The sequence below is a fragment of the Motacilla alba genome, chromosome 2 (genome assembly GCF_015832195.1).
Source record: "Motacilla alba alba isolate MOTALB_02 chromosome 2, Motacilla_alba_V1.0_pri, whole genome shotgun sequence".
NCBI lineage: Eukaryota > Metazoa > Chordata > Aves > Passeriformes > Motacillidae > Motacilla > Motacilla alba.
The window spans coordinates 63,115,189-63,137,141 of NC_052017.1; the positions used below are offsets into that span (position 1 = coordinate 63,115,189).

General features: G+C 38.6%; 1 protein-coding gene across 2 annotated transcripts in view; it reads right to left on the bottom strand.

The window, feature by feature from the left end:
• The window catches only part of DTNBP1 (dystrobrevin binding protein 1), a 63,601-nt gene extending 43,490 nt beyond the window's left edge, over nucleotides 1–20,111 (bottom strand). Inside the window, exons 1-6 of one of the 2 annotated variants that reach the window (XM_038124989.1) lie at nucleotides 19,962–20,111; nucleotides 16,610–16,660; nucleotides 13,598–13,648; nucleotides 12,857–12,917; nucleotides 10,196–10,328; nucleotides 3,578–3,710 (exon numbers count right to left, since the gene is read on the bottom strand). In XM_038124989.1, coding sequence (XP_037980917.1) covers nucleotides 3,578–3,710; nucleotides 10,196–10,328; nucleotides 12,857–12,917; nucleotides 13,598–13,648; nucleotides 16,610–16,660; nucleotides 19,962–20,017 — 485 coding nt within the window. In that variant the 5' untranslated portion in view covers nucleotides 20,018–20,111. Of the gene's footprint in view, nucleotides 1–3,577; nucleotides 3,711–10,195; nucleotides 10,329–12,856; nucleotides 12,918–13,597; nucleotides 13,649–16,609; nucleotides 16,661–19,161; nucleotides 19,332–19,961 lie in introns of those variants that run through there. The other variant, XM_038124996.1, reaches the window with a different exon arrangement.
• Nucleotides 20,112–21,953: the final 1,842 nt, after the last annotated feature.

Sequence of the window (21,953 nt, forward strand, 5' to 3'; positions counted from 1 at the left end):
CACCATCATGGCATGACAATGCATCCAACAAAAACTATGGCAGTCTGTCCAATTCCTCACCTACTGCACTAATTATGAAAGCATGGAGTTACACTACAAATAAATCTCTAAAATTCAAAAATTATGAATAAACACAAATTAAAAAAACTTATTTTTTTCTTCAAGTAAAGCATTTGCGTAAATAACATCAAAAAGGAAAAAAAACAGTAGTCCCCTAAGGTTTGTATTTTAGATTGTTACATTTATTTTCCTTCTATGTCAGTTCTCAAAGCTGACGAATACTGAAAAACACAGCAGGTTCTTAAAAAAGACATCCCAAAAAAAATTATCATTCAGACAATTATGTTTTCAGTCAAATAACACACAGTAAAATCTATTCACTCATTTCCAGTGACAAGGATCCTGCTATTCCCAATGTATTCCTACAAAATGCTGCATTTAGCCAGCTCCTTTTAATTGACACAACAATCAGGAGTTGCTATTTTTCAAAATGTGGTGATCTCTCTGAAATGGATACAAACGAGCTTCATGGCAAGTACAGCTTCAGGTCAGAAACATTTTATCTTACACCACAAGGCTGCCATTCAGGGCACATTAACAGATGACAGAAAAGTGAGCTCCTGACAGTGCTTCCTAAAGGACACTGTGCACTTGGGAGACCAAAAATTGCCACATGAGACTAAGGAGGCACAAAGTTTTCCACAATCAGAATATCCTCACTAGGAGAAGGAAGAAAAGGGAAGAAGATTTGTGCTTGATTGAAAAAGAAAGGAAACAAAATGACATGGTTTAGTGCTAAGATACATCCAAACAATTGCAGAGAGACTAACCGGAGAAAACAAGGGTGGAATCTAGACTTCATACAACAGTAGTGGTACCCTGATCTATTGATTTAAACACAAAAAAGAGAATATTAAAATTCCTGAGATAAGCTCACTAAAAAAACCCCAAAACCAATCCCCCCAAACACCAGGCTTTTAAATAGCTTGGAAAAGACGCAGATTGATGAATCTACTTTGAAATTAGTACTCAACACAATGACAAAAAGGAAAAAAATTGATCTGTTTGAACTGAAATGAAGTTGCTCTATTTAGTAGGGAGACCTATTTCTTAAATATAAGTTCCCATAGTTACCATAAGCTGTGTTTCATATGTTTGATGTTGACCTAAAGCACCTTTCTTTAAGTCTTTCATATAGGATTTTTTCAAAAGATTTGAAACACATGAGCTTCTAAGCTAAGCTCTACAGTGACTTTATAATGAAATTATGTTTTTTTACATGCTTAAAATAATCAGAGTTCTTAGAGCTCAGATTCATCTCAGTTTTCATCCCTATATTGTCGAAACACATGAAATAATTTTTTTTCAAACACAAAACCACTTACTCCCTGAAAATAATTTTTGTGCTAAAGAGAGAGCATAGACTCCAGACCCCTTCCCCCCTCCTTGATTCTTTCAGCTGGTATCACAGTAAAAATCGCAAGCACTGAAGAGAGGAAGACAGGATACGAGTCCCAAACATGCACCACAAATCACACTCACGTCAAAGTTAACCGGCTGCTTGCTCTTCAAGCACCCACACTGGCAAGTGTCCTTCCTGTAATGAGCTAGCAGCTAATTTCTTACCTAAATAAAATACAGTGGTAATGATCAACCAGAAATTACCTGCATTTTTCCTGTTTTGTCTAGGTCTGACCAAAGGTAATCAGCTTACAATTACACTAAGTAGCTTGCTTAGCATTCTATTTATAAAACTGATTAGATGCTGCTAAGAAGAGCAGGCAATGTTTTAACACTTTATTTTGACATTGAAAGCACTGGCTAGGGGAAAGGGAGCAAGGATGGCAGAGAACCAAAAACCATTCAGAAAACTGTAGAAAGATAATTATAGGGGACCAATTCTGTTGCTTTACATGCATTTTAAAATTGTGGTTTTTGGTTGTATAGTACCTATTTAGAATTTTGGAATTATTACTCTTAGATATTTAGATTACTCAAGTAGGTCTGAACAAGTGAATATTCAGCCATATTGACTGCTGTTGATTCTTCCTGGAGAGAGAATATGGAATTGCCCTGACTTGGGAAAGAGAAAAACCAGGCTGCAGGAAAATTACAGACCATTGCTGAGGCCCTGGCTTGAGGTTAAGTCAACTGAACAGGATGTGAAAAACTAAAGGGACATGACATGAGCAATTGCCAGATGTGACAGATAGCATAGTAAGATACTGACAAAAGCCACAGATTGGACCATGAGGGATGACTGGATTTCACAAGTGTTTAAAGGGGAGTTAGGTAAGAAACAGCCAAATTTCACAGAAAACAGAAGGGGGGATCTTTAAGGTATTGGAGACCTTTTGGGAGGTAGAACTTGCAACATCAGCACTCCTTCACTGACTGGATCTGCACCACAGAAGCCTAAGATTCCCCACATGATAACTGAGAACCAGTAGTGAAGAAACAATCAGGGGTGAACAGATCTTTTGGGAAGAGACTCGGATTTAAAAAAACCCATACAAATAGAAAGAGCTACAAGAATAGCAAGGAGGGTGAACACAGATTAGCTAAGGAAAATGTGGCCAGTGCTGTCTGGCACAGTCCCACCCTCAATCACCACATCCTCATCAGAACTGTGAGAACCACTTGTTCTGATCTTACCACATGTATTAAACTTGCTTCCACAATCAAGGAGGCAAGGAAAGTGCCAGGGTGCTTTCCCTGGCTAACAGCAGGACTCCCAACTGGACAGACCAAGTAACCTGGTTATCCCCATACCGGTCAACACCCACATCCACCCACCCCTCCCTAACAGGCTGTCAGACACTATCTTTGACAAACTGCTTTAATTCAACTCCTCATTTCCTAATTTACATAATGAATGTAACACTGGTTTTCTTGTCTCCTTTTATTAGGTTATTTTTGGCACTGGTGGTAACAAAAAATCAAGGAAGTCAACAGTTTAACTTATTTAAGGGCTTAATATTTTTCTCTTGCTACTTTATCTTTTAGACAAACCTGAAGCTCACGAGTTCAAAGTTCTGAATTTTCATAACATATTGCTGTTAAGTTGAACTCTGATTCCAAGAATTAATGCCCTGCTTTTACAAGTAAGAGAATGGCAGGAGATTAACACCTTTCATACAGAGTAAAAGGTACTTAGAGGATTGGATACTGATAGAACTGAAAGGAAAATAGAGGAAAATTCAGTTCCTAACCTGACAGGTACATAGGGAAAAAAAAAAGGAATCTATAAACCAGGGCAAGGGATTAAAAGAGACAACAGTTTATCTATGCTTGTTAACAACAGCCCTTATTCCAATTCTTTGTGGAGAATAATAAACATGATTTAATCTTAACAACAATGTTGTGATAATTTTCCAAACACATGTACTCTTTGTTCATCACTAAGACATTTAACAAATCTACTACAAATTTGCAACATCCTGTCAAAGACTATTGCTCCTTTAGAAGATGAAAATAAAAAGCATTATATTACATATGGGGAGGGGGGTGGAGGGGGGTAATTACAAAATGCTTATATTGTATGCTAATTTATATTTATAACAAGTGCTTTATTTACCTTTTTGTTTTCTTGTAGTTTTCTAGCTGTAATGTCTGCATACATTTGTACCTTTCCAATTCACACTGCTCACACAGTTCCTCAAGACACAACAGATGATTCTCCATTTCCTCAAAGTTTGCCTCTAGCTGAGCTGTAAGAAAGACTTGTATGAATATCAAATTGCATCAACAGACAGACAACTCACCTGAACAGAAACAGGATTTCATAAAGGTAAATAATTAACATGGTGATAATTACACACATACAAATGGCTCCAAAAGATAAACAAATCTCAGCCCAAATCCCATAGTGAAGAGTGGCAGCAGAGCCACGTTAAAGGGAGATCCATCTGAGGTTCCCTTGCAGTAAGATGCTGAACCATTCTATTGTTCCCAGCATCGTGGTGACACAGGCTCCTGGCTTGTATTTGAGGAAGACAAGCATTCAGGACTCATACTTTTCCTTCTTGAGCAGACTGCCAGTTCAGCACTTCCTACACAGTACCAATCCAAGGAATAAATCTGTGCTGGCCAAAGCCAGGTCAAATTTTCATTTATTCAAATGAAACAAAAATAAAGCATACAGTGAGAATTGTAACTTTCACATGATGCTGTGGTAATATAAAAGACCATATATTTATGTCTCTGAAGACACACCCTTTACTGATAGCTAAATATAGAGATTTACCTATTTTACATACACATGCAAATTTTACAATTAAATCTACCTATTTTACATACACATCTCTTAATCTTGTCTTTAAACATAACTGCTCAGTCTCAACTTCAAATAGATCTCATCTATGACATGTTGTGAGAAAACTGATCTCATCTCATAGCTCACATTGCTTTGAGCAGAAATTTGAACTAGACAATTCCTGAGGTCCCTCCTCATCTGAATTAACCCATGTGAACCTTGTATCAAAGGATCACTTTCCCTGACAGTGATTAATGCTAAATTTCATGTCTCTCCTCAGGATCTCACAGTGGAAAATCTACTTTCTCAAACCCTAAGCAGCTGGTCACTCTGGTGTGAAACTGCGTGAACTACAGGAATATTATTCATCTTTTTGCCAGGCCTTCTCCTATACCACAGGGAAGGTAAATTGCAGGAGCAAGAATAATTCACATTTTTACAAACAAATAGCAGCCAGAATAAATGTATTTCAGATGCTCAAAAAAAAAAGAAACAGTAAGCTGAAGGCATCAGTCAAATCCTCCATTCTGGCATGGCCATTCTACTTGAAGCCTATCTTGGACAATAAATAATTTCAACTTCCTTAGCCATTGCTTCATTATAAATAGCCATCCTTGTGGTTCCCCTAAAAAAGCAAAAGTCAAGACTTCATAAGCAGATTTCCTAGGATGCATATTCATGTGTGCAGCTTCACTTAATACCATTTTTTTAGCCCCTAACAAAGAAGATCCACAACAGGAAAGGGAAACATGAATCATATAATCAGTAAAAATTCCCCTAAGTTATTTTTCTGTATACAGATCACTGAGGGGAAGTGGGAGGGATTGGCAAAAAACAAAAAACAATAACAAAAAAACCCCCCCAAAAACCCAAAAAACCCCCCCCAAAAACCAAAAAAACCCCCAACAAAATAAAAACAAAAACAAACAAACAAATAAACAAACAACAACAAAAAATAAAAGAAAGGCAGTTGACAATTAATGCAGAGACTAGTTTTCAGTTCTACATTTTGTGATGTGGAACATTCATCATCTACCACATACTCAATTTTCTCTCAAAAAATCCAGATGCATTCAAAGAGTAATATCATGATTATAATTATGACTGGTAGGCCCTTTTTCTTTAAGAAATAGACTTCTCTGAGTGCATTAAAATCCAAATACCTGTATTGTGCTAACTTTTGCTTTTCAGAATAATTGCTCCCTTATTAATCTGCAAAATTCTCAAACACAGCAGGACTGAAAATAATTTACTAAGGTACCTATCAACCACTGTTTTTTCCACTTAAAAAGCCTACCACCTGCTTTGCTGTATTTGCTGTTGAAATAATATTAAAAGACAACAACAAAGGACAGGAAAATAAAGAGGATGAAGAAAAGTGAATTCTAGAGAGCAACTGATCCCTAGCACTTGCATTTGAGCAGCCTCTAGCGGGAATTGCAGAAAACACTGTGCTCCTGAAGAAGAGGAACAGGCACCAGAGATCTCTCTGGGAGGCAGTAATCCTGCTTTACTGCAACAGAGGTTTCAGAAGTTTTTTTCCTTTCTGAAGGGAAAGAAGAATGGCTTTTCACAAAAAAAAAAAAAAAAAAAAAAAAAAAAAAAAAAAAAAAAAAAAAAAAGTTGAAGACGAGCTCTGTTGCACCAGCTACAGCTGAGAATTAACACCTCTCTTACCCAAAAGAGAATTCATGCACTGTGCATACAAAGGCAGTGCCAAACAAAACTACAGATTTAATAAATTTGAAATTTAGACTATAAAAACACCATCTCCTCTAAATCTTTTTCAGATTTAAAAAATACATATTTACATTTAGATTAAGAATTTTCATGTATAGCAATATGCCACACTTGGTAGAAATAGTATTTTTTAATTAGACAGCTGAAAAAATAACTTCTTTGGGTCACGTCACTCCAATTATAGCACTTCGGGCTGTTATTTCTTACATTACCACAAGCATAACAACATTATTTGAAACTTTAATCCTTAGTTTTAATTCTTTTGAAGTATGTTTAAAGTTTAGTCAGGTGACATTACACTGCATTATCTCCTCTCAGCATACACTGTTTTCCATGGTTTACCAGCTATCAGGTATTAAAGTATTTATCTAGAACTCAACAACCGCAGATTTTTTTATCCAGAAAACTCTTTCTAAAGTGTACCTAATTTAAATTTACTACATAACTCTTCTAACTGAAACCTATGTTATCTGTAATTCCATATGAGTACAAAATTTGTTAGAATAGCTAAATCACAGCTGTATGTCAGAAAATAGGTTTCCACTAACTTTAGATGTAGCTTTCCTGCACTGTCCCAGCCATTCAAACAACAGAAATCATGCAGGAGTATTAAAGACATTTCTACAAAACTCATTTACTTTCTGACTAAAAGGGAAAAAGCAGAAAGGATGGAAGCAATTATACCAAAGATGTTCCCTCTACCTTTAGGCCACACAGGGGCAGAGATTACTAAAAGCTTAAAATGAGCAGTGAAAGACATATATGAACAGGAAAAGCTCAATTCAGCTAAAAAAAAAAAAAAAAAAAAAAAAGAAAAAAAAAAAGAAAAAACTTTATATAATTACAGTTCTACTAGTGCTCAATTTTTATCTGTTTTTACAGAAAGGATCATAAACCCAGATAGTATTATACTACTCACATGAAGTTAAAGCAGCTTCTTTGCTGAAACTACATAGCAAGTACACTAGGATCCTTTTCCTTGTGTACTCATTCCTCGGGCACTTCCAAGTTTACAGCACCAAACTATATGCCTTTTATACATATATAGATCTACCTAATACAACAACCCCCTCAGCCGAAGTTTTGTGCCCTGGAGCCCATGGAGAAAAATTCCCTGTTGAACACAGCTGTCTTTACACAGTATTATTCAAATTCCCTGGTTTTACATCAATCTTCCCAACATCTTCCCTGATTTTCTCAGTAAAAGATAAATGCAAATCCTCAAAAAATTAAGATTAATTTTGCAAAGCTAGAGAAAGGCAACTTTCATACTTGATACACAATGTGAAAGACTGACCTTTTACTCAAGATATAAACAAGGATACTTCTCCTAAGCAGTGCAAAATGTTCTGTTTCCCCAATGAATTTTCACACCCATCTAGCCCTCACTTTAAAAAAACCCCTAAAGACTAAGAGACAAAGGCTTTTATCTCTGTGACTACATGCCCAGCCTTACTTTCTTCCCAGTCCCACTAGGAAAACATTTTCAACCTACATTGGATCTGTCATCCATATAAAATCAGTCTTTCTGAAACCAGTATCAGGCTGAACTTTAAAAGGAAAAAAAAAAAAAAAAAAAAGGAAGGGAGAAAAACTGGATTTGGATCGATGTTTGTGTGTATCAACTTGCTGAAACCAAAACTGATGTTTGAGCAAAATGCCACTGCTCAAACATGAAAACACATTTCATACGAAGTATGCTGATATCAGCAAGCAGATATTTTCTATAACACCTCAACCAAAAACTGGCTTAAGTGATGATTCCAATTCTGCACTTTGAAAGGGCAGTAACTGTCTTCACTTTTACATGAGAGTAACTTTTTTCTTCAAAAGTCTCAGTAGCAGCTACAAGACATTGCATAATACAATACATTTATCAAATGAAGACACAGAATTTCTACTTCAAGTGAGGGATGACTGATAATGTGACTATCTAAGCTAAAGAACTTTATAAAATTCCTAATGAAAACGTGTCTTGTAATACATAGCAAAAGCTGAAGAATCATGAGTCATACCAATGTTAAGTAGGTCACTAAAAAGGTTCATTTCCATTATATGAAACTTCTTTCACTGAAAGCAGCCAGGGTCCCCTACCTACTTTCAAAATGGAAGCATTAATGGATTTATTAGAAGCATATCATGTCAGAAGAAACAACTGTTTTGCTGAAATGATGAAGGTTAGCCAAATTACATCTTGAGTGCATAACCCAGCACTCTGTGATTCTATTTTCACCTTTTTTTTCAGAATATTTTACTCATATTCAAAATTTACAGAGTAATAGTGATCTCTTGAAAAGCTGAATACAGTTTATATTTATATGAAGCAGTTAGTTAAGAGTTATAAAAACTAAAAAAAAAGAGTAGAATATTGCAGTAAATTTCTGTTAAATCACCTTCAGAAGGTTAGATGTTGAATTTGGTACAAATTACATCCATCTCTTCAAATAGACTCCATAAAAAAATATTAGAACAAAAATAAAATCCAAAACACAGTTGTTAGGAGAAACTAATAAGAAATTTTAGATAAATTACTTAAAATCTGACACAAAAAGTAAAGCTAGAAGGTTTGGTTCATATCTCAGAACCTTAGAAGTACACTTCAAAATTCATTACCTTCCCTGAGCTGGCTGCTGAATGCTTCCTTAAATCCTACTTTTGCAGTATCAAAAAATATCTAGAGACATACCTATCCAACAAATTCTACAATTGGAGTGAGATTAATTCTAGTTCATAAAACTGTATTAGGAATCAGAAAGTAGGAATCCCAAATTCATTAGGATTTTATAGCATTTGCAGCATTATGAACTATAAAGGCAATTTCATTAGCTTTCTATTACATTGTTTATCTTTGGGCTACAAGTGGACTGCACAGTAATATTAAACCCAGTATTTTAATAAATCATTATTTGAACTTTTATTTCCTTAGATTTTTTTTTTCAAACAGCCAATATTAAATGGTTAGCACAGATGATAAAGCCTTTTATTAAACAAGATCGTATAAGAAAATTGTAATAAAAAGTAGAATACATTCCCTGGTTCAGGAATTAATAGCAAAGTTATTACCAGCCTACCTAGGAACAAAAGCTGATTTGTGCATGACCACTGACCATAGCAGAGTGAGAAATTAGCACCTGAAGACAGAAAAGAACCCTCCTTTTCTTCACATCACGTCAGCACGTAAATCCAGCCCACCCCACAAAAAACCAGAGCTGCAATCACATGAGGAATTTCTGCATACTTCCCAGCTGCTGTAAGAAAGAGAAGTGCAGGCACAGTCCCTGGGGAACTTGGCTACTTAAAATCTGTGTGCAGACAGAAGTTTTTCAAAGGTTTAATTTGATGCACCCCATATAGATTTTCATGGAAGCATCAAGAGACGTACTGGGGACAGACAGTACTGGGGACAGACAAACTGAAAGGGCCGCTGCTTGTCAAACGCTGTCTGCCCATTTCAAGGCTCAGCAACAGTAGAGATTTTCAGAGACCAAGAGTCCCCAACATTTTTTCCTAATTTAATTTTCAACAGTGGATCATCAGTTTTATATGAGAGGTTTCAGAAATAGTCCACCAAAGCATTTATCTTTTCCTCTTTTAAATAAAATGAACAGGTTGACCTTTGATAAACCTACCTAACAAACATGAGGTGTTTGCTAATCTTAATAGGCAGCATTAATATTCACCTTTAGAAAAGCTCAGTATGACTTCAGAATATCTTAACCCTGTACATTAATTCAAACTATGGAAGTTACCTTTGGAACCAACAACTATTCAAAACCAAAGGTTTCTGCCTTGAAAGTGTCCCTAGCCAGGTAAATTTCCCCCCCATCCCACCCCAAATGATAAGTTTAAACATTATTATGTAAAATTACACAGAATCCAAAAGAAGCAGCTATATAACATTAGCATTCATACTATCAAAAAATCTTAGCAATTTAATAAGACTTCAGGAATTGCATTTTTTCCCCGTTCAAACATTTGTCAGATTTTTTTCAAATAACAACACATACAAAATTTCAACTGCTGGGAAAGCAACCACTGCTACTTGTGGATTTTTAAAAAGAAACCAACAGTTTGTTTAAGAACTACATTTTTACCACAGAAAGCAAAATTAAATTTTATAATCACAACATTCACAACAGCTGAACTTCAGTCTAATCCTCTGTACTGATCTGAATGTTTGTTATGTCTATAAGAACTTACCTAGGCTTGCTGTGAGGCATTCCAGATCTGCTAAGAACCCTGGTATTTGCTGAAGCTGATCCTGCAGTTCCACCAGACTGCTCCTTTTCTTCTCCCAGTGTGCAGAAAGCATCACAACTTCACTGTCAACCAGCTGCAACAAGCAGGTCTTTAATTGCAAACTTCTATACCTGTTTATGAGCATCTTGACTAATTTTTATAGTTAATACATTTGGAAGCATAAGGTCAGCACAGCAACCCTACAGCACTGCCACTTGTGTACTCCTCAAGTAAATAAACAACATGCTCAAAAAATCCCCTGTAGTGTGGAATATTTATATCAAAATGCACTGAACAAAAATATGAAAAAAAGTTATTTCTCAATACACTAATCAATGCAGGAAATATTTTATGGATGTTATTAACTGTTAGAAAGATGTATCTGAAATTTTGGCAGCAATGTTGCACTGGTGCACCATAACAACATTGCAGTGCTGCAATTTTGGGCATATTTATATCAATAGTTTAATGTTGCCAGTCATACCAATTTCATCTTAACAATAAAAATGAAAATTCTGCACACGCAAAGTAGTATAGAAAATAAAGTAAAAGGAATGACATTTACAAAAAAAAAGTTGTCTTTATAACCTTGCTGCTCTTCTGCTTTTGTGATAAACTGCAGTAGTGCCAAGTGTTTACAAACACATTTCTACATTACTTCAATTCTTGTGGTTTCATTCTTCTTAACTTTTATTATATAATAAGCTAAGTAAAGGATACACTGCTTCAAAGTTTCAGTTATATTTTCTATGAAAAACACCAGGACCAAGAGATCTCAGGTAACAAATGTTTTCATTATATATAATTGAGATGATTCAATTATTGTTTCCCTGCTCCTAATTCCATTACCCATTCTTCCTCTTGCCCACAAGTAGAGCCTGCAGCTGTATCTGTATTCTGAATGCCTCAATTTCTATAGTCTTTATAGGCAGAAACTGAAAAAGTTTGAGCAATGGACAAAGGAGCTCTCAAATTTACAATTCTACCCACTTTAGATCAATTCTTTTCAAAAAGAACAACTTCTATCTTTTGAAAATTCCTCTAGCTACCTATCCCTGTTAAGCAAACATCCTGTTTCACCAGACAAGTTTTGAAAACTTATTCAAAAGCCCAGTGAGAAATGAAACAATTCAGAAGACCAAACAGCCTTACTTAAATAAAGCCAAGTCTATTTCTGAGACTGGGATATGGTATTTATATCTGTTAAACAGCAAAGCAAACAAAAAAAACCAAAACAAGCCACCATGAGATGGGGACAAACATCACAAACATTTCAGCCCTGAGATAACTGAATGCAGCTGAAATGACAATCATCTACAAGGACAATTTTGTACATGGAACTGGTAGTTAACATCTACCATTTAACATGGTGAGACTGCAAACTGCAATTAAAGCCTGAAATTTTCACTTTACTCAACATTTATAAATAAGACAGCACAAGTAAGCAGAAATAGGATACTGGATAAGTGGACCTTTAGGTCTTCTACAGTACAGTCAATCTTCTGTGCTTAGAGTTTTTATTTCCCCCTTTTATAAAAAAAGTAACAAACCAAACCCTGTAAGTAATACATACACTGAGTTGTGTGTAAAGTAAATATCTGAATTTAATGGAAAATTTAAGTCTTTCTGGAAGTTTTTCATTCTCATTTTCCCAAGCAGCCATGTGAGATCAAGTTATATTAGTTTAATATAAATGAAACCTCACATTGTTTTCAAAATTACAATTTTTAAAGCAAACTATAGCAAGTATTATAAAATTGTGACCACATCATTCATGAGATTTTCATGCCAACCTGGCAAGGAGAACTCCATCTCCCATGCCTGAAGGTTTCCATTAGAATGCAGGGAAAAGCAGGGCAAGAGAAAGAAGAACATAAGAGACTTTTTTTCTTACTGTAAATACACAGTGAGTGATTTATCCATTATAAAAAGATACAGAGAAGTCTCTAAGTGAAGAGAAGAGCCAGGAAGGATGCACTCAGCCAAAGTGAAGGTTCCAGCCAGGACAGAGAGCCCCACAGCTCAGTCCTGCCCTGCATCGTGGCCACCCAGATTACACTGTCTGCCCCTCAAACATGGCTTGAAACTGAAAGTCTGGTGCTGAGTAATGCATCGGTAACACTCACTGGAAGATTCCTTCCCCTTCATTCCACAGATAAACCACACAACTTGTCACTTTGCTTCCAGGGCAGAAATAGTGAATAAAATTAGGAGAAAGCACACACACTTCCCAAATATTTTCAGTTGGACAAGCCAATCTTGCTGTCTCTTCTGCACTAGAAGTGGGCAGCAGTGTCAGTGCCACAGCCCTGCCCTCCTACAAACCACCAAGGTGCCTCAACCCCAAAGACATTCCATACTTTCCCAGACACCCCCCACTGCTTTTGAAGAGCTACGGCAGTAACATATAACGTCATCTTTGCAACTGTTTACATTGCATCAAGTTGTTATTTCATATTTGCATTACATTGTTGTTTACATTACTGTGAGAGTGAACAAAGCTGAGTGGATGTTTACCTGGGGGCCAAGGTAAACCTTGTAGGTGGGTACTAAAAATTTTAGTTTAAAATTATTTACACATTTTAAAATATTTTATGCATGGCATTGTTATTTTCTTCTTACCTCTCCAGCTTTTGCACAATCTTTGGCTCCTTTATGAAGGGCAGCCCAAGCATCTTCATATCTGAAGAGAAGACAAATTACTATTCTTACTGCACTCTCCTTACAAAGGAATTCATGGATGTCACTGTGCTTATATTTACAGGTACTACCAAACTTAAAAAGCTGTGTAATTCTTTCCAGTCCTTACTGTTCTGCCAAGACAAATATACAGTGAGAAATAATGTCTTTTAAAGAAAAAGTGATTCATGTTTTTTAACCTGCTAACTGACATTAAAAGCTAAATGGACTCAATAATACTTACAAGACAACTCACCACCTTAAACGTCACTTGGAACTCAACTTAACTAAGACATTTTTTTAAATTAACAAGATTGTAACCATACACATACCCCTTCCAATAAAAAAAAAAGGAAATTGTATCAAATATGAAGTATGAAACCACAGATTAGGGCTCAGTGCTGGCCTCCTTCACCCCTCTGCATTAGGATATGGACTAAAGTCATCCTTTAAATGCAGCTTTTCGTCCAGAACTTCAGTTTAATTAACATGACAGCACTTCAGAACTGGGCAAGCTTGAAACACATTTATCATTTGGTAACCACTCCCACACTACTAACTGCAGAACAACCAAAAACCTAGTACCAACACTTTGATTTTCCTCTCTAATTTATTTCTTCAGAAATTAGATTTTTTAAATCTAATATAGGAAGCAAACACAAATAAAGAAAAGGAAGGTCATACCTGCTTAGTAATTCCAGTCCAGCAGAAAACTCTGGCAAACACTGAACAGTTCTATAAAACAAATTGCAAATGTACAAAATTGTTAAAGAAAAGAAGGCTGTCATAAAAAAATGTGTGCACACACATCTGACCGATATGCTGAGCACCGAAATGTTTCCTCCTGCTCTTACTTTCAAACATTTTGCCAGTTTTGGTTTAAAATGCATTACACAGTGTATCTTACAAGAATATTCCAAAGCTAAAATTGCTTTTTTCCCTTGTTGTTTTATGATAGCCTATTCTTACCTCTTTTCAACCATGTCCATTAAAAACAAGTTTTATTGAATAATTTCTAAGTACACAAAGTTGACAAATATAAGGATGAACATAATTTTAACCTAAAAAAGGGCACAAATATTCTGGGGGAAAAAAAAAAGACTACTACACAAGTTCATGTCCCTCAGTACAGATATTCCACTTAATATATTCTACACTAAAAATAAATACTAAGCTAAGGAACCTTTGCCAGTTTAATGCTCTAATGATATCCTATTCGATGCATACACTTCCATCAATAACAGCTTGAAGTATAAAGACATCTTATTATAAGTTATAGAATATTTACAATACAGTACTTCTAAGGATGTGAAGATCTTGATATCATCCAAAATTTGTTTCTGGAAAGATCACCCAAATTGACTGCTCTGCACTATCATCCAAACAATCTGATTGGGGAAAAAAAACCCAAACAACCTACCATAAATTAAACCTTGTCTTTAAGGTAAGGGGAAAGTGACAGAATCAGTGAGGTGGAAAGGGACTTCAGGAAGTTCCTATCACAATTCCCTGTTAAAACCAGCTATGAGATCAAAGTAGCTTTCTCAGGAAGCTTTTCTCAGCTTTTCCTGCCTGATCATCTCTTGTTTCAACTTATCCCTACCACCTTTTGAGCTCCCACCACACACCAGTTCCCTCAATAACCATTTCATGTGTAATGACGGGCTGCTGCTAGATCTCCCAGACGTCACCTATTCTCCAGGCTGAACAACTACCCATCTCAGCCCTTCCTCATACACAGAGTTCATGCCCCAGCCATTTTGGCAGCCCTCGACTAAATTGCTCCAGAATACTGACACCTTTCTCAAACTGGGGACCAAAGTGGACAGGGTAGTTAGTTGTCTAAGGTGTGCTGAATGCAGGGGACAACCACGTTCCTCAATCCCACTGTCTGGGTATTGTTTGCAGCCCCATTAGCTGTTGGACTTCCCTGCTGCAAGGCATGTCCCTGGCTCACATTCAGCCTGCTATCTGCCAAGAACTCCAAGGTCTTTTTAGCAAAGTTACTTCCCAAATAGTCTGCCAACCCCAGTCTGCATTGTTGCAGTGGATACTTTCCTCTCAGGGAAGCATGGGATTTGTCCCTCTTGATTTTAATGAGATACCTCTTGGCACATATGGTCCAAGGGGCTTTTACGGATTGAGTATCTTCAATCTATCTTCATTCACTACTGGTCAGTCTCCTAGACCCCTTTCACTAAGCACGAGGCACTGAAGCCACAAAGGCATTAAATAACTCAACAACCTCTACATTTGCTGTAATTCACCCCATTCATCACCAATCCCATGTTTTCTTTCAGCCTTTTATTACCAGTGCAGGGCTAGTTGCTCTTCTTGTCCTTGACATTTCTTGTAAATGCCAGTTCCAGGTGAGCTCTGGCTTTCCTAAGGCTATTCCAGCATGCCAAAGAGGTCATAAAGAGGCATCAAGAAGTTATCCTTGACACCCTCCCAGGGCACTTCTTGACTGCATACCGATGGGTTGTCCTTTCAGGAGCTGGAAGCTAAAGCCCCCCCAAGAATGGGGGTTTAATGATAAAGAGGATTCCTCCAACTGTTTGGAGAAAACATCCTCTCCCTGGTCAGAGGGTCAGTGACAAACTCCCATTGCAACACCGCCACCCTTACTGGCCTCTCCTTGGCTCCCATCCATATGCCTTCAGCCATCCCTACAATCAAGCTAAGCTGTGTTTGTCCCTGAACTTTATCAGCAAAGCAGAAGCCACCCCAGCATTCCCGTGTTTCTGATGCTTCAATTGGCTCACCCAGTGCTTGTCTCAAAAAGCAATGGATATTTATAACAGTACTCCAGAAGAACCAAAATACTGTGGACTGGAAACACACAGAGAAGGCAGTTGCCTAAAATAGTTTTATTCAGACCTTCACCCATTCTTAGTTTAGCCTCCATGCCTTGTCCATACAACTGGTCCTCTGTTAAATTTTTTTTTAATCTAAAACATCAGGATTCAGAACTCAGGACAGTTTCTTTGAGATGCTTTATTTTTAGCACTTGGCTTGTTTTTATACTAATTTATGTCTACATAGTATGTTTTAATAAGAACATGCTTTACACTAAAGTATATCTGAACTGATTTTAAGAAGCAACTCTCACAGATGTCATTTACAGACCTCAAGTAGTTTTTTCCTGTAGCTTACACAGGTTGAAAGAATGAGCAAAGAACTAAAATGCAGAGGACTTAAAAAAACCCCCAAACAATGAAAGAAAGAAAACCAAATCAGCACAATTCTCAAAACTTCTTGAAACAGAAAACGGAAGTATTTCATAACACACATATTTTCCACTATAAAAAGGCTCCTATTTCTGTTTTTACATTTAAAAAAAACCCTGAGTTACAATTTTAGAACATGAGATTCACAGAGATTGTAAACAATTACATTTCAGTGTACTGCAACCTGAATCTTCTATGAGGTACTACAATAACACTGCATATTCATTTAATTTAAATAGTAATTTATAAACTGATTGACAGCCATTAGAAATTATTTAGGCTTATCAATGAAGGCTGTATTAAGCAAAGCATTTGCTTTGGTTAAGCTTCTCTGTTGTCAAAATAGTATTTTGTAAAATTATATGCAAATGTTCTTGCAATTGACTGATATATATGAGCCACTTCAAATTTTTCCTTAACAAGAATATCTTATATTAATGCTGTATATTAAAACATTCAGAAGTACCTTTGCCTACTTTTCTTTGCATCTCTTGATTTGTCGCCCAAAGTCTTCAACCTACAAATCAAAACACAAATCCATCAGACAATTACAACACCAAAACCAGAAAATTAATTGCTTGAGCACTTAATGCATTAATTCCAGTCTATTACAGTTAATTTTGTTTCAGCTTGTTTCACAAATAAATCGAATTTCCCTTAGTTTTGTGGAGACCCTCATATGAATTTATTTCCACTGACACTGCTGCTAAATCTTGAGATGTTTTGCAGAAGTGTATCGGGCAATTCAGTATGAAAAGTTTAATGGAAGTTGTGTATACAAGTCATCCACCTCTCAATACAATTTCCTTAGCAGACAGGAACTAAAGACCTGCCTAGAAATAACCAATCCAGCCCTGAGGAATACCATTTACAGGAAGGCTCTCGTGGCAAGGAAAAGCATGACAGCCACACATATACATTGCCCACCTGCCAGAAGTCTGTCAACACAGAACCAGCAGAAGCACAACTTTTCTTCTGCTAGCTTTCAGAACCCCCAGCAGCATCACCACAGTGTACTGCTAGTGAGCATATCTGAGGCTTCTTTCTCACACAGTCCATTTCAAACTGACTGGTATCTCGCTCCTCAAAAGCAAAAAAAACCAAACACCCTCCAAACCAACCAAGCAACCCTCCCCCTAAACTTTTTCCACTCTTTATCAGTCAAGATATATATATATATATATATATATATATATATATATATATATATGCTAATCAAGTTGACACAGTACAGTGAGAACCAAACCTGCTGGCTATTCCCTGATCACCCAGGCAATGGCTGTCCTCAATTTCTAGGCTCTTTGTGGTCACAAAAAGTTTTATTGCTCAGGACAGTAAGAAATAAATGACAGAGACAAAAGCAAGATGGAAATGAACCACGAGAGCCAAAGATATCCTCCACACATGACAGAGATCTGTAATCCTGAGTGATCCAGGGACTGAGAAACAACCTAATATACAGACCGATATTCAGGCTGCTTTGAGGGGCAGTCAAGTCACTCCCCCAATCTTGATCACTGTTTTCCAGGAACTCAAAGAAACATCAAAGCTCTACAGCACACCAGGTGGTTTACAGTGTGAGAAAAGACATGCTAAGGCAGGTCTCCACTCCCTCTCAGAGAGCTGTTTATAACAGCCAAGCCAAGTAGCAACAACCACAGCGCACTGAGGGAGAACCCACTGCTGAAGGAAGCTGTGCAATTTGCCTTTCTTCACTGCATCCGTTTTGGTTGTTTTTCCTCTGCCTGCAAAAGCTGGCTGACAGGTAAATGGGTCAAAATTTAGATACCTTGCTCACAGGACACTCAGAATTAGAAAGCAAACACAACTGAGCAAGGAAGGAGGCCACAGAAATGGCTAATAACTTTAAACTGCTCTCTTTAAACCATACAACCCATTTTAAATCTTTTTCAGCAATACAGACATGTTCCCATACGCCTTGGGAAGTGATATTATTTTCTTAGAAGCCCTGGAAAACCTTCCCTCTTGCAATTTCATGAAATTCAACTTGTTCTACTTTGCAAGCATTTATGTGTAGTTAACAAGTTGGCCACAACTTGACACCAAAAATACTTTCTTTGAGTTTTGAGAGTTACACAATTTTAAGCTGAAGTCTCAACATCACAAAATGACTTCTTTTACCACTTTGGTGGGGTGCAGAACAGAGTAATCCAGAACACCAAGAAATCAGGCTGCACGATCTAGGAAGGAAGAGGGGGCAAACCAGGCCAACTTGTGTTCTGGCTATATGGGGACACTATATGGGAAAAAAAAAAAAAGATCCCTTCTATAGCCTCTGCCACGGTGGTTCAGAGATACAGGTTCCCGATGGCAAAAAAACCCCAAAAATAAAACAAAAAGAGATTACACCACAGATGAAAATACTACTTTAAGTCAGGACACTGGGAAAAGGGCGCATTAATGGAGCTGCCAAAACACAAAGATGGACATTATGAAATCAGGGACTGTCCTCAGAACAAAACATTGCAACACCAGGAAGAAAGCAAAATACATGGAAATATACTGACTCCATTGCAGCAAATATGGAAAACACAAATACAGAACAACAGAGTTAAATGACCATCAGATCTGGCAAGTTATGACCTTTCTGTCATAACATTTTCCATGCCTACCCTTGTGAATAACACCCTTTTCAAAAGAGCCTTACACTGAACTAAGATATCAGCTCCTCTGAGAAGCAAAAGAGAAAGTCAGACAGAAATAAAGCAATGCTTTTGTCTGTATTTTTAAGGCAGTTTAATATTCAGTTGTTGTTTGCTAAGATGAGACAGATAACATGCAAGCATGTTAACTGGCAGCCTCTTCTATCAGCTCCTCTTGACCATCACACACCGGTATACAAGCAAGTAATGATAAACTGCTTATTTTAAGTTTCTGGGGTACACAGACATTCCTCACTATAGATAAATATTTACCATAGGGGTATTATAAGGCAGCCTTAACGCTGCCAAAGACCACACAGTTTTTAAAAGTAATTGATTACAACACAATACTCCCCTGTGGCTCATCATGAGCCATCAGCTCTGCAGCACAGGCATGACCTTGTCCTCCGGACACTCGCTGGCTTCCAGTTACACTCACTTGGGCCGCCTGCTTGTCCTAAAAACAGCATCGACACGGGGCCTACCCAAATGAACCTTGTGAGACAACGTAGGAAGAATATCTTTCTACTTTTTAGTGCAAGCGTGGGGCTGTTCCAGCCGCTTGTCCTGCACTCCTTTTCCCCAAGTGACAGTAACTCATCTTCCAAGGAAAAGCAAGTTTCTCCACACACCAAGCGGTGCCCAGAAAGGCTCCTTAAGGGATTACGCTGATCCATGAAACCTTGAAGGTCGGTAACTTCATAAAAAATTCAAGCGCATTAATTGACCCCATTCACATCTTCTCTCACAACAGCGGTCTGTCTGTCCCTCTCTCTCTCTCTCTCCTTCCCCTGACCGCAGCTGCTTCCCGGGCACAGCGGCTCCTCCTCCTGCTCCCCAGAGCTGCCCGCGGCACCGCAGGGCTCGCCAGCCCGCCATCAGCCGCCCAGCCCAGGCGGGAACACGGCGGGACTCGGGACCCTGGAGCCCGTTTCCAGCCCGTCCCCGCATTCAGGAGGGCACCCCGGGTGACAGACCGGCCCCAGCAGTGGCTCCCGTCTGCGCAATCTCCTCCTCTTCCTCCCTCCCTGTGCCAGTCCACGCCTCCCCGGCCCCCGGTCACCTGCTTTCCCCCCCTGCCCCGGCCGGGCTGCGGGACGCGGGCCCCTCTCCCGCTGTCCCCGCCAGCCCCGCGGTGCCGCAGGCGATACCCACCCGGCGGTGAGGTCCTGCTGGACGCTCAGCAGCCGCTCCCGCAGCGTCTCCAGCATCTTCCCGGCCTTTCCCGGCTGCGAAGGCCAGCGCCGGAGGGCGGGGAGCGGGCGGGGTTCGGCTGAGCTCCCGCCCCCGGTGCCGCCTCCCCTCAGCCCGCCCCGTCCCTTCCGCCCCGCCCGGCTCCCTGCGCGTCCTGGCGGAGTTGGGAGCGGGGGGGCTGGCCTGGGAGAGCCGAGCCTCTCGTTCTGCGTCCTCCGTGGTGCGAGGGTAGAGCTGCGCTGAAAGCCCGGGCGGCATCAGAGACAGATCTTGAGCAGCGTGCGAACCCCTGAAGTTGCGGCTTTTTAGAGATTATTTTAAAGGCCCCAGGAAAGCACCTTGGCAGGTTGGGACCCTCACCGCAATGATTTTGACTTCAGCGGTGGTAGCTTAGGAGTGACCTCCTTAGCGATACAAAGTTGATCGAGGGACTGGAGCATCTCCTTTACAAGGAAAGGCTCAGGGGGCTGGGCCTGTTCAGCCCTGAGAAAAGGCAATTGAGGGCCGTGTAAGTGTCCCATTTAAGTGTCTGAAGGGAGGGTGCCAAGAGGATGTAACCAGGCTCTTGGTAGTGCCCAGCAATAGGACAAGAGGCAGCAGGGGTAAACTGTGCCCAGGAAGTTCCACCAGAATACGAGGAAGAACTTGACTGTGTGGGTGACCAAGCACTGGAACAGGTTGCCGAGAGAGGTTGTGGTTTCCCTCTTTGGAGATATTCAAGATCCATCTGGATGCAATCCTGTGCCCTGTGCTCTGGGATGACCCTGCTTGAGCAGGGAGGTTGGACCAGATGACCCACTGTGGTCTACTCCAACCTGACCTATCCTGTGAACTCAGAGAATCAGGTTCTGTGATAAATCATAAAAGTATGGGAAGCAAAACCACTGGGTGTCCCTAGGGTTGCCAGGTTCTTGGAGTAAGGGATAGATGATAACCTTTCCAAGTCCTTGCAAAGCTGGTAGTTCAATTGCTTGTCTATGTGTCCCTCCACTATTTTCTTTGGAGACAGCTTTATAGATACTAGCAATTCTTACAATGACCTAAAAGAAAAAAGGCTGTTCTTACAAATTGTAAATAATCCAGTGAAAAGTTTAAGTTAAATTTCTAGGTATTGTCTGCTCAAATAATAAGTGTTAGGAGTCATTCAGCAAATCTTCAGACAGTTTAAGTGGACAAGACCTTTTCAGATCAATTGGCCTGTCTTTCTGGATGGCTATATTTACAGTTACAGTAACAGGAAAACAGTCTCACACCCTGTGTGTTTCTAGTTAATGTTCGAAAGATATGGACGTAGGGTTTAGATGGATCTGGGAAATCTTAGATTTCCATTTAATTGGGACTTCAACTTTTAGAAAAAGCAGAGATTTCAAAGTCAAAACTTTTTATTTTCTAACCAATTCACTTTTGGTTGAAAATTCCAAAAATATGAAGAGACCTGAAATAATTTCTTACAAGGAGCATGTGTGCAGAGGGCCACTGCTGGATGTGTCATTTGATACTGCAGAAGTATATTCAGGAGTGGTTGGAGGTACTTTGAATCAACTAGAAAATTGACACCATAATCCCAACATAGCTTGTGTGTTTCAAAAGAGTATATGACTTCTAAATTGTTTCTGTTTTTGCTTATTGGAAAAAAAAATATTGCTCTGTGGCATAAATTCAAATTAAAAGCTAAATGCCTGCTAAAAGACAAATAGTTGAGTTGGTATTCCAAACGTTGAAATTGATGTAGCTTGCCTTATCTTGAGGTCAGAAAGACAGCTTTCATGGCAGACTGCATATAAAGTTCTGTAAAAAAAAATAAATTATGGCATTTAGAAGGTATTTTTTCATACTTGACCTAACAACAATATCTGAAAATAGAGACTTCCCACTTGCCTGCACAGTTAATTCTTCAGACAAGGAGGGGAAGGCCTTGAATCAAGCATTTTCTGATGTATTCACAGACACGTA